Here is an 11519-nt window from a genome sequence, read left to right as displayed (position 1 = left end):
AAACTGTGAAGAAAAAAAAAAGATTTGTGTTTATAAATCCTTCAGGGTCTTGGGCAGACCCTAGGTGAGGTTCTTACCGATAGGAAAAGTCGTTGTAATTGGAGGATAGACACTTTCTTCCTCCCGACTCCTCCATCCTGTGTGAGTAACTCACTTGTTCTTCATAATCCAGGACTGGGGCCTGTTTTTGAACAGGTGCCATCATTTTCTATTCAAATGAGGGTGGTTTCTATAGAAATTGTCCTAAATAAATGTGCTCTTTGAGGCTATATGTAGTTACTAACCAGATGGCTGAAGCATGCTGTTATAATGCATGACCATTATGGTTTTTTTTAACTAACAATTATTACGTCTATCCATATAACAAATAGTCTACAACACCAACAATTATTAATAAAACCAGGGAAAGAAAATGATTAGAGAAAAGTTGCCAGTAGGCACAGAGCCAAATAGCAAAATAATGGATTAATTTAATTGGTTCTCATGTTATAAAATGGCTCAAGGAAGAATTCAAATTGGGCAAAAGATAGGGGCTGAAGTATTTCCTCTTCCAAAGTTGACTTGCCAACACGCATAAATATTGCTTTGACTGGGGGAAGGAACGAGAGAGAAAAGACCAGAGGGAGGACATAATGAAGCATGGGAGAAGAGCTTCATAGTCATTTGAGTCTACTTGGAATGAACAGATCGAACTCGACTGCTGCTTCCCCTTAGGGAGCCACTCACTAGAACTGTGTGAGATGAATGTGATCTCTAGGGGTTACATGATTTCACCATAATCCTCGTGAGAACCCTGTGAGATAAGTAGTATTGCATCCACATTTCACAGGAGAAAGGACTGCCTTTGAGAGATCCCCCTGGGTCCCACAGCCAGTGAGTGATCAACTCTAGGGTTTCATCCTTTATGACTCTACTTGTTTAGTACTACTGTTCTGATAGGGGCCTTCACTCAAGCCTTTACCTCTGCGTGAAATAAGTGTTACTCTATCCCACCTTCCTAAGTCCCCATCCCCCTGTCCTTTGAAGTGCAGCCCCAATGCCACTTTCTCCTTGAATTACTTGAATAACTCTCCCAGGTCTTTGCTACTCAAAGTTTCTATGGACAAGCAGCAGGGCATCAATGGGGAGCTTGTTGGAAATGCAGAATCTGAGGGCCCATCCCAGATCTCCTCAAGCTCTCCAGGTGGTCCATGCATAAAGTTTGAGAACTTCAGTGTGGGACTTTCTTTTCTTTTTTTGCTTTGCATTTCTGTTATTTGTATATCTGTTTTCTATTCTCAATTGGACTGTAAGCTCTTTGAGGGCAGGAGGGTGTTAGATTTTCTTTTGAGTATCCATAACGGGTGTTAGACTTTCTTTTGAGTATCCATAAATACACATAGCCTGAGAAAGGCATATAATTTGGCTAGTGATGTAACAGCACTTCTATTCAGAAATTTAGAGAATTTTCTAGGTCAAAAAGTGCTGTGTTATTTGGAAGAATTTTTGCCAGTGTGCTAGTAGAATCACTTTTGGCAATTATTTTACTTGTAATGTTTCCACAAATTCTGGCTTTTGATAAGGTTGAAAATGTTAAGAGGATAATCCAGGTCCCCGAAATAAAATCTTCATTCCTTCCCATAGCCTTTGGTCTATAACCAGCCCTTGGGCCACAACATCTTTCATTGCCAAAGCACAATATAGATATTACAGATTTGGAGAAAAATCAATACTTAAAAAAAAATAGAACTACTGAAAGCTGAAGACTCCACAATCAATTTCACGTGTGAAGTTTTGAGGTTTGTTTGTCTGCATTCACTGTCTTCCAGGAACCTCGGAAGGGAATTTTGTTTCAACAAATATTTGACTCCAAGCTTCATTCTAGAGCTAATGTGATTAATAGCAACACTTCAGTCACTACAGATGCTCCTGCTGCTTGCATTTACATGCCAAAGACCGATAATGCTATTGATTTTTTGAAATGATTGCTCTGTGTTTTCTAGTGCTTTATTTAGGCACAGTGTTTGCACGTATTTGTACCTCTAAATGTTCTCAGTGAGTGTGACCAACTGGTTGCTGAGATTGGCAGATGCTCGGGCCTTTCAATCAGCTTCTCGTCCCTGCACAATCTGGCTTCTCTCTTTTCATAGAATATGTAATTGGAATACATGCGTGACAAGAAAAGAGGGCAAACACATATAGGTGGCTTTTTTTCTTTTCTTTCTTTTTTTTTTTTTTTTTTTTACTTCTCCTGGCTTCATTTCAGCAGTCAACATGACCTCTTATGAAGTCCCAAATCTAAAAATTATCTACACATAAATCTACTCTTGGGAGCTGACAGAATTCTTCAATTCAGGGAGGATGCCACTTTACCTCTTTTTAGAATTCTTTTTTTTCTGTGTGAGTCTGTGTTGTTTTAGTGAGAGCCTCCCTTCCCACCTCAGTCATCAGTTTGCTCACTCCCTTATGTGATGAATCAATGCTTCCAGAACAGGGGCTTCGGAGTGACTGCGGGAACAGTTACCTCCAAATGAACTCGTGCGTCTTAGCAGGGAGCATTCAGACCACACCCCAGGTAAAGGGAAGTCTTTCCTTAATGCTTTCAAGAACTTTTAAAGGCTGTGCACTTCGGTGTTTGCTGCAAGAGGGCTTTGAGGGAGAGCTGCCTGGATAGAGATAAATTTGAGTGTATATCAAAATGAAATGTTATTATCTACAACTAGTGGAAGGGTGAGCAGAGAAAAGCAAACTGCTTGCTGGCCAACCCAAGAAAATGCTCTGGACTGCACTTGGCATAGTGTGGAAGCTGAAGCCCTGCGATGCCTCTTCTTAACAGGAGGCTAGTGGCCATCTGTGAGTGTGGGTGTCACCATGGGAAGGAAGAGAACTTTTAGGGGAATAGAAGACAGGAAGGCATTGCAGCCTGGAAACTGAGCAACGAGCAGTGACCCTACATGGCATGGGGAAACGTAATTTCTTCAGTTATTATTCGGCTGTCCAGTGAGAGGGGGACAGTCTCAGAGAGTTCTGAGTGCTTGAAACCATAGTTAGGGCAAGATGTTAATCCTTTCTGGTCTAATTTCAATTATTAAAATAGTTTCCCAAGGATAGGAACTAAGATGTGTTTTTAAGTGGCATTGACAACTGAAAGTGTTAAACTGACATTTAACAAGTGCAATGGTATTAACATGCATCTGTTTCTGCTTTGTGTGGAAAATGATTTTTCATCACCATAGCAATTCATTTCTGGGCTCCACTGGAACTTGGCCACTGTATGCAGTAAAGAGAAAAAAAATTTTTTTTCTTCTTTTCTGAGCAGGGGATTCAGCAGTCTACCCTGGCGAACACGTGGCTCTTCATCTAAATGTTGCATCGTGTGGCTAGTGTAATTTCAAATCCTTTTCCAACCTAAATTCTGTACAAAAAAAAAAAAAAATCTCTCTACCTCCTTGGTTAGGTAAGAGGATGCTAGGTAGGAGCGATGAAAAGAGCCCCGTGCTAACACTGTACTCCCAGCTTAAAAGTGGATACCAAAGCATTGCCCTTTTTGTGGTGGTGCTTCTGAGGATGTATGTGCAGACAGGAATTTATCCCTGATCTTTTTCTCCAACCCAGTAACCCAGGAAGATGAATACATCTTTAGTCCTATTAGATTTTCCCTTTTATGTTATTCTTGAATGACATCATGTATTGGTTCAACTAAAACTTAAAAAAAAAATTGTTCTCCTACACTGGGGAAGACATTTTATGTTGGATATGGATGTGTCTGTAGGAAAATATGACAATAACAAAGAAAGAAATTATTTTACTTTTCTGTTGCTTCTGTTGTCAACATGTGGCTATGCTTAGAAATTCCTTTGAGGGCATTGTGTGAAAAGTGCACCTTATGCACTGAAGCATCAGTTGTCATTTATATATTTTTTTCCATTCTAGTCACTAAAATTATAGCTATCACCCTTTAAAAAGTCCATAGTTTACGGGGTGTCCATGTGGAGATCTATCTGTATTTTAGGGATTTAGGTGGCATTGCATTTTACAAATTGCGCAAGGCCATGGAAGAAGTAAATTTTCGGCATTGTGCATGTTTTAGAAGGCAAAGCCACTTCCTGTTAATAATGGCTATATGTATTTCATACCCCTGGGGCACTTATACTGAAGCCTTTCATATATCAGTATTTAAATTTCATTGGGATAATACCTAAAATAGACTTGTAGTCATCATGTGGGGACATGGGGCAGGCCTACAAAACCTGGGGATAAGGTCACAATTTCACCTCTTTTTTGACTCCTAAAGGACTATCTTTATCTCCTGCCCACATGAAATTCTGCGATAAATTATCCAAACTACCTCTAGTGATTTTGTTGCTAAAACCACTCTCCATCTATCATGATATTGATGAGATTAGTCATGTAAAAAAGCCTTCCTAGGAAATAATCTATCCAGTAAGTGTGTTTTATTGTTAGTGCTGATAAGACTAATGGCCTTTCCAAATCTCACAAGGGATCTAATGTTCCTTACCACAAAGGAAAGCATTGATTTATTATTTTCTGATGATTAGCTGCAACCTGGGAATTTTGACATGACTGCAGTGAGGGAATAAGGACAACTATCTTTAAAGACATAAAAGAATATTAGGGGCACCTGGGTGGTGCAGCTGATTAAGCATCCGAACCTTGGTTTTAGCTCAGGTCATGGTCTCAGGCTTCTGAGATGGGCTCTGTGCTCAGCGCGGGGTCTGCTTGTCCCTCTTCCTCTGCTCCTCCCCCCACCCCCATAAATAAGTAAAATCTTACCAAAAAAAGAATATTAAAAAATGACAGTTGGCTCAGGAGAGTTTGCCTGTATGTTTGATATTCCTTAAGGAATATGCATCGTTTCTAGAAGGCATAGCTGTTTTCATTTTTTAGTTACCAGAAAGTTTTACTCTATAATAAGTGGCCTACATTTAGTTCATTAGACCTATAACTTGGGTGAAATCTCCTATAAGGATATCCAGTTCTCTTTGTTTGATTACATGCTCACAAAGAAAATATCTGATTACTAATCTAGTGTCCCAGGCAGCCTGCTCCCGGTACCTCATGACCCCAGGCTCACATTTTCCCCCATGCTATCTGTCTCTCTCTCCAGTACAGTTTTGCGGTTAGTGTGACTTTCGTTTTCACCAGGCCGACCTTGTCAACCTTCTTGTCTCACAGTTGCTTGAGCTTCACAAGCTCAGTGCCTTTTCTGTTTTTTCTTCTCAGATACTCAGTCTCCAGGCCAAAGCCTAGACTACATTGAATTACCATACCTCTAAATCTTACACTCTCACATACCGTACGGTAACCCCAAGCCATTCTCCCAGACACTCACCATGCTATCAGATCTGTTCTCTGAGCCTCAGAGACCACTGGTCCCTTGAATCTGAGGGTCCCTTCCTGGACCTGTCCAAACTCCACTCCATTTTGGTCATTTGCTCTACTCTCACCAGGGCCCTCGATTTCCTCAATTTCCTTTCCAATTTCCAAACACCAGCTCTGTAAGTGCTACAATTGACTTTCTCTGTTCCTGTGAGAGGCTGTTTGAATATCCCTGCAGGGAATATCAACCAGCCGAGCAAATTGGCTTCATTACAACAAATTCATGGGCCCTCAGCATAGCCTGTCAATCCTTTTGTTTATAGTCAGGCATCTTTCCTATTGATGTCAATGACATTCCAAATTTTTCTATTTTCCTTAAAATCCAATGTCACCTTTGCTAGTTCTTCCTTAGCTATTGGATCACTTAGTGTTCCAAATCTGGAGGGTTCAAACTTGGACCTCTTCTTTTCTTATTTGTGCTTACTCCCTTGGTGATCTCATCTGATCTTGTGGTTTTAAATACCACATATAAGTTAACAACCCTAATAATTTTATCTTAAGCACAGACTAAACTTGACTCCCATACCCACATTTCCATTTGGGTATATATTTGGTATATCAAATTTGATCTTTATTCTCAGACTAGCTTCACCTGTTTTTTTTCCCTGTTTTAGTAAATAAAATCTCATTTCTTGCACTTAATTCAGGTCAATAATTTTGTATTCATCTTGATTCTTATCTATCTCTTATATCCCACATTTAATTTTTAAGCAAATTCTAAGTTTTCCTTTAAAATATAGCCAGAATCTGAAGTGGCTGGGTGTCTCCGTTGGTTAAACATCTGCCTTTGGCTTAGGTCATGATCTCAGGGTCCTGGATCGAGTCCTGCATCAGGCACCCTGCTCAGCGGGGAGTCTGCTTCTCCCTCTGCCCCCCCCCCCAACTTGTTTTTCTCTCTCTCTTGCAAAAATAAATAAATAAAATCTTAAAAAATATATAGACAGAATCTTTTTTTTTTTATAATTTTTTTTTTAAGATTTTATTTATTTATTTGAGAGAGCAAGAATGAGAGAGAGTACATGAGAGGGGGGAGGGTCAGAGGGAGAAGCAGGCTCCTCGCTGAGCAGGGAGCCCGATGCGGGACTCGATCCAGGGACTCCAGGATCATGACCTGAGCTGAAGGCAGTTGCTTAACCAACTGAGCCACCCAGGCGCCCTATAGACAGAATCTTAACACTTCTTATTATGGTTACCATAGCAACCCAGATTCAACCTACCGTTTCTCTCCCATGGGTCATTCCAATAGCCTTATAGCCAGTCTTCATAACTTATAACTATGTAAGTACTATATATTTTATATACTTATTTTGTTTACCACTTCCTCCTCTAGAATGTAAATTCCATTAGTGTAAAGATTTTTGCTCACCATTACATCGCCAACACTTAAGAGTGGTGCCTTAGTGTTTAGTAGGCATTTAATGACACCTTGTTGAATAAATGAAAGTTAGTAGAAGGCAAAATATTCAAGTGAGAGTTGATTTTAGTAGGGACATAGTGGCAGGACTTAAGGCCACATAAGAGAACAAAGATGCGGGTGGGTGAGTAGATGTGGTGATGGGGACCTTGGAAATTCTTTTCTGATTGCTTCAGTTATCTCAGTGAAATGAGTAACAAAGTCATCAGCTCAGAGTAAGGCCATGGAAGAAGATGTTGGGGGTTTGAAGAAAGAGGAGAGGATGAGTTTTCTGGGCAAGTGGGAGAGTAAATGGGCTATATAGCTATAGTATGTTTATAGAGTAAGATTGAAGGGCCTGCTTGGGCTCAGAGTCTTAAATTTGAAGTGAAACCAGTAAGCATAGTTGTGTGATTTCCTCCAATCACATACCTTTGTGGTGCAGGAGTAGAGAAGGTAGGAGGTTAGATTTAGTGAGGATGGTGGTTTACCCAAATGGGAGGGAATGATATGAGAGGGCAAGGCACTTGAGAAGTATGCATGGAGGTAACTGTGGTGAATGCAGTCACTGAGGCTGGTTAAAAAAAAGAAATATGGGACAATATAATGCTGGAGGGATCAGTAGATTTTCATTCTGGTGAATTCTGAGAAATGTTGGAGTTGGAGTATGAGAGGGAGGTATGGAAAGAAAAGAAGTGGTGGTCAGAGAATGGAAAGGTGACATTACAAAGGGGTTGTGGGTATTGGTTGAGGCTAGGGATTTGAGTGGCAAAAAGGAATAGAGGCCCAGGCAACACAATATGAGGAAAATTACCCATGGACTATGATGTTGGGTATTGCACAAAGCATAGTGTTAAAGAGAGTGGAATTGAGCCAGGAACTAAATCTTCAAAGAAAGAAGGCTTCATTTGGGTGTGGGTAGATAACAGTGAAGAATATAGACTAAAATGAAAGGAGATTCAAATCTGGAAGTTTCTAGGTAAGAGGAAAGAGGAATGGTCTGGAAACAGTAGAGGGGAGTGAGAAGGATACTCTTGTACTTCCAGGCCCAGTGTGAGAGAAAACAGCTACCACTGAGGTAGCTTCTTAGAGACAAAGCCCTTCAGAGGAAGCCATGGTCTGGTTAGAGCTAGGGTACTTAGAAGAAGAGGTTGAGGACATGGAGGATTTTGTGGTGGCTGACTGAATACCAGAAAGTGTATGGTGGAAAGGCTTCAAGAGTTGGAGCAGGGCACAGATGGGAAAAGAACGAGGGGTGTGCATAGCACACAGGGATTGTGGGATGACTCTGAGGCCTGGGTTTCTCACAGGGGCTGACATGGCTGGGGTAAAAGGAATGCCAAGGTGAAGTCTGAGGGGTTCAAGGCATAGAAAGGGGGCACGGCTTAAAGGGAGAGGAGAGCGAGGGTCTTGCCAGGGCATATCATATTTCTTGTGACAGAGGCATGAGGTGACAGAGGGGCAGTGTTACTCTGATGAGATGGGACTGATTTTATCATCAATGTTGATTACTCCACCTTTCTGCTCCCCAGTGAACCACATTCATGAGCTTTTCTGTATCTTAGTTCATTTTCTCTGGACTCAAAGGAGGCCACGTTCCTTCTCTCCTGTTCCCTTAACTTATTTGGCCTGCTTCCTCCAGGACCTTGTTTTGCTTTCCTTCTCTCCTGATCCCTCCCCCCAGTCTACAGACATCTTCAAGTCTATCCGATTACATGCCAACACAGGCAGCTCTTTGACTCGCCTTCCCTCGCTAACTACTCTCAACATCCCTCCTTATTCCTCATCCAAATTTCTTGAAAGAGAAATTTATGGCACCTTCTTCTCTTTTTCCCTTTCATGTAGTCCTCAACCTATTGCTCTTGGCTTTCTGTGCTTGTCACTAGCCATGTGTCTTTTATTTATTTTTTTTTTAAAGATTTTATTTATTTATTCATAAGAGACAGAGACAGAGAGAGAGAGAGAGAGGGAGAAGCAGGCTCCCCGCTGAGCAGGGAGCCCGATGCGGGACTCGATCCCAGGACCCTGGGATCATGACCTGAGCCGAAGGCAGACACTCAACCATCTGAGCCACCCAGGCGCCCTAGCCATGTGTCTTTTAAAACCAGAATTATTTGTCTAAAATTCTAATATGACTAAATCACTTCCCAATCTACGGTGCTCTAATGGTTCTCTGTTGTCAATAGGACAGGATCTAAGCTTGATCCACACCTCGCTGCTGCTGCCTTTCCATGTTTTCACTCATCTGGTTTTCTCAGCCTGGGATATCTTTATCTTCCTCTTCACTGGGACCTACATTTTCAGATGTAGCCTTTTACAGAGCTTCCCAGGGTGCGTAGGCAGGTACCCCTCATCACTTTTCCTTTATCTTCTGTGCATACCCTTTTCTCTTCTTGTGCGTGGTCTATTGACCATTTCCTATTCACAGTGGCATCCCTAGCTCCTGAGTGCCTGCCCCACAACAAATACTAAACACAATCATTCTTGAATGAATAAAGCATGGATGAAAGAGAAAGTATATCCTTCAGGACAGGCATTGGTATTCTAATAGCCAAAAAGCGTACTTTCAATTTTAAATCCACTTTTTAGTATTCTCTTTAATGATACATGTTGGAAATTTCTTGCATGCTTGATGATTATGAGTCAGATTGAACCTGCTAACCCAGGGTTAAATGAATAAAAGTCGATTTTGAAACAGACTAGATGCTGTGTTTGTGATGATCCTATGAAGGTAGAGGTGCCCTTTAATGTTCCAAGAGATCAACTAGCCATTCCACTGTTTTGTTGCCATACCCTACAACAGGATCTTTCTGGGGTTGTTTTGTTTTCTCTGATAAATGGAATAATTTAAAAAAGGGATCTGATCCACTATCACTATTTTTATAGCTCTTTTCTTTGGCAACCATACACATGATCACAGGTTAATAGTCAACTTATCAAAATAAATGAGGTAAATATCATGGTATATAGAAAATAAAGTCAAGATAAACCTTTGACAAGATTGAAAGTAATTTATTATATGTCTCTTAGGTCTCCTCCTGTGATTCTGAAGCCAAACCTCTGATCTTCACATTTGTCCCCACTGTCAGAAGACTACCAACCCACTCTAAGTTGGCTGACACGTCTAAGTTCCTTGTTAAAATTCCAGAGGAACCAAGTGATAAGAATCCAGAAACTGTAAATAGGGTAGGATTATTTTTGTTTTTTCTTTGTGTTAAGCAATTTTATATTAAACATTAAATTGTCCTTAAGAATGACTTGGAAATTTGTATGAATGTTTATTTCCTTTGCATAAAGTGAGATGGCTATGAAATCTAAGGTTGACTAAAAATATAACTGTAAAATGGAAACCCAAATATTATCATACCCTCCTTCTCTTTATTTTTTAATTTTTTTCCTTCTTCTCTTTAATATACTATTCTCAACTCTTCTGAGTTGACATCCTATTCTTTGCTATTCACATGACACATTCTGCCTCCTGTCACTTCTTGTTTTCCCAAATACGTCTTAAAATAATAAAAACAAAATTTCTTGAAAAGTTTGAATTTCTGTCAATTTCTTGACAGAAAATACAAGATAAAACAGTGAGGCATTGTTTTACATGCAATAAATTAGCAAAATTTAAAAGTGCAATATCCAGTGCTGGGGTAGTTGTGAAGATACTGACATGCTCACACTTTGCAGCTAGGTTTGTGAATTTGTACAATTTTGGTGGAAAACCCTTATCCACAATCATAAAACTGTTCATAACCTTTCAAAAACCTAACTCTTGGAAATGTATTCCAAGAAAATAGTACAAAAGCAGAAAAATGTTATGTAGGAAAACAGGGAAAAATAAAAATAGCCTAATAGCTACCAATCAGAAAAAAATTTAAGAGTGTGATAATACATCATTTTCACAAAGTTGTAATTATAGTGATTATGTGATTCCATGGAAAATGTTAACTTTATAACAGTAAGAGACAAAATTGGTTATAAAATTATATTTATATGCTGATTATGCTTATCTAAAATGAGACCAAGACTGGCAATGAAATTACAACAAACTTTAAAAAACCCTGAAACTGACTTGGCATTAGAATAATGACATTTTGGGTATAATGAGAAATAATGACATTTCTCTTTAAAATGTATTCTAATATTGTCTTATTATGAATAAAATGTGACTGGGGGATTTTGTGGCATTCTTGAACCACTAAAAGGGGGTTATTTATCTGATTCACGTTGTCTGTATGAAAACATCTTATCCAGAAAGTTATAATATATCTGTGATCTGAGATTTTCAATGCTACTACCTTATTTCAAAGACTATTGAGGTCAAATTATTTTGGGGAGATCTTAAATGCTACAAGAGGAATTTCTGTGAAGTTTTTCTCTAACAGTACTCAACTCTATATAGTATAGTATATATATGGGATGCTTTGGATAGGTGCTATGAGCACATGAGACTGTGGATGTATGAATTCATCTTGGTTGCAAACCTCCAGAGCTTCCTAAGAGGTTGATATTTATTTGCTGATTGCAATGATCACACACAACTACATATTTAAAATATTCAAGATTTTTCTTCCTATTTTTTAAATAGTTCAATATTATAGTAGAACAGGGTAAATGATCCCTTGATCATTTATATATTCAACCACTACTTACTGAATACATTATGTGCTTGGTGCTATGTTCTGAATGAATAAAGCCAACTCATATAAGTCATTCTTGGGAAGACATACAATAAAAAAAGTGAAAAGTA

At 39.4% G+C, this 11519-nt stretch overlaps 1 protein-coding gene across 1 annotated transcript in view; it reads left to right on the top strand.

Moving 5' to 3' along the window:
* Window positions 1-2458: 2458 nt before the first annotated feature.
* LOC110582017 (muscular LMNA interacting protein) overlaps window positions 2459-11519 on the top strand; it is a 104549-nt gene continuing 95488 nt past the window's right edge. The window contains exons 1-2 of the mRNA XM_021691939.1: window positions 2459-2554; window positions 9803-9958. Of these exons, the coding sequence (XP_021547614.1) occupies window positions 2459-2554; window positions 9803-9958 (252 nt within the window). The remainder of the gene's footprint in view (window positions 2555-9802; window positions 9959-11519) is intronic.

The sequence above is a fragment of the Neomonachus schauinslandi genome, chromosome 8, assembly GCF_002201575.2.
Source record: "Neomonachus schauinslandi chromosome 8, ASM220157v2, whole genome shotgun sequence".
NCBI classification, from domain to species: Eukaryota; Metazoa; Chordata; class Mammalia; order Carnivora; family Phocidae; genus Neomonachus; species Neomonachus schauinslandi.
Note: the sequence above shows the minus strand (reverse complement) of the source record. Positions and strands in the feature narration are given on the sequence as shown.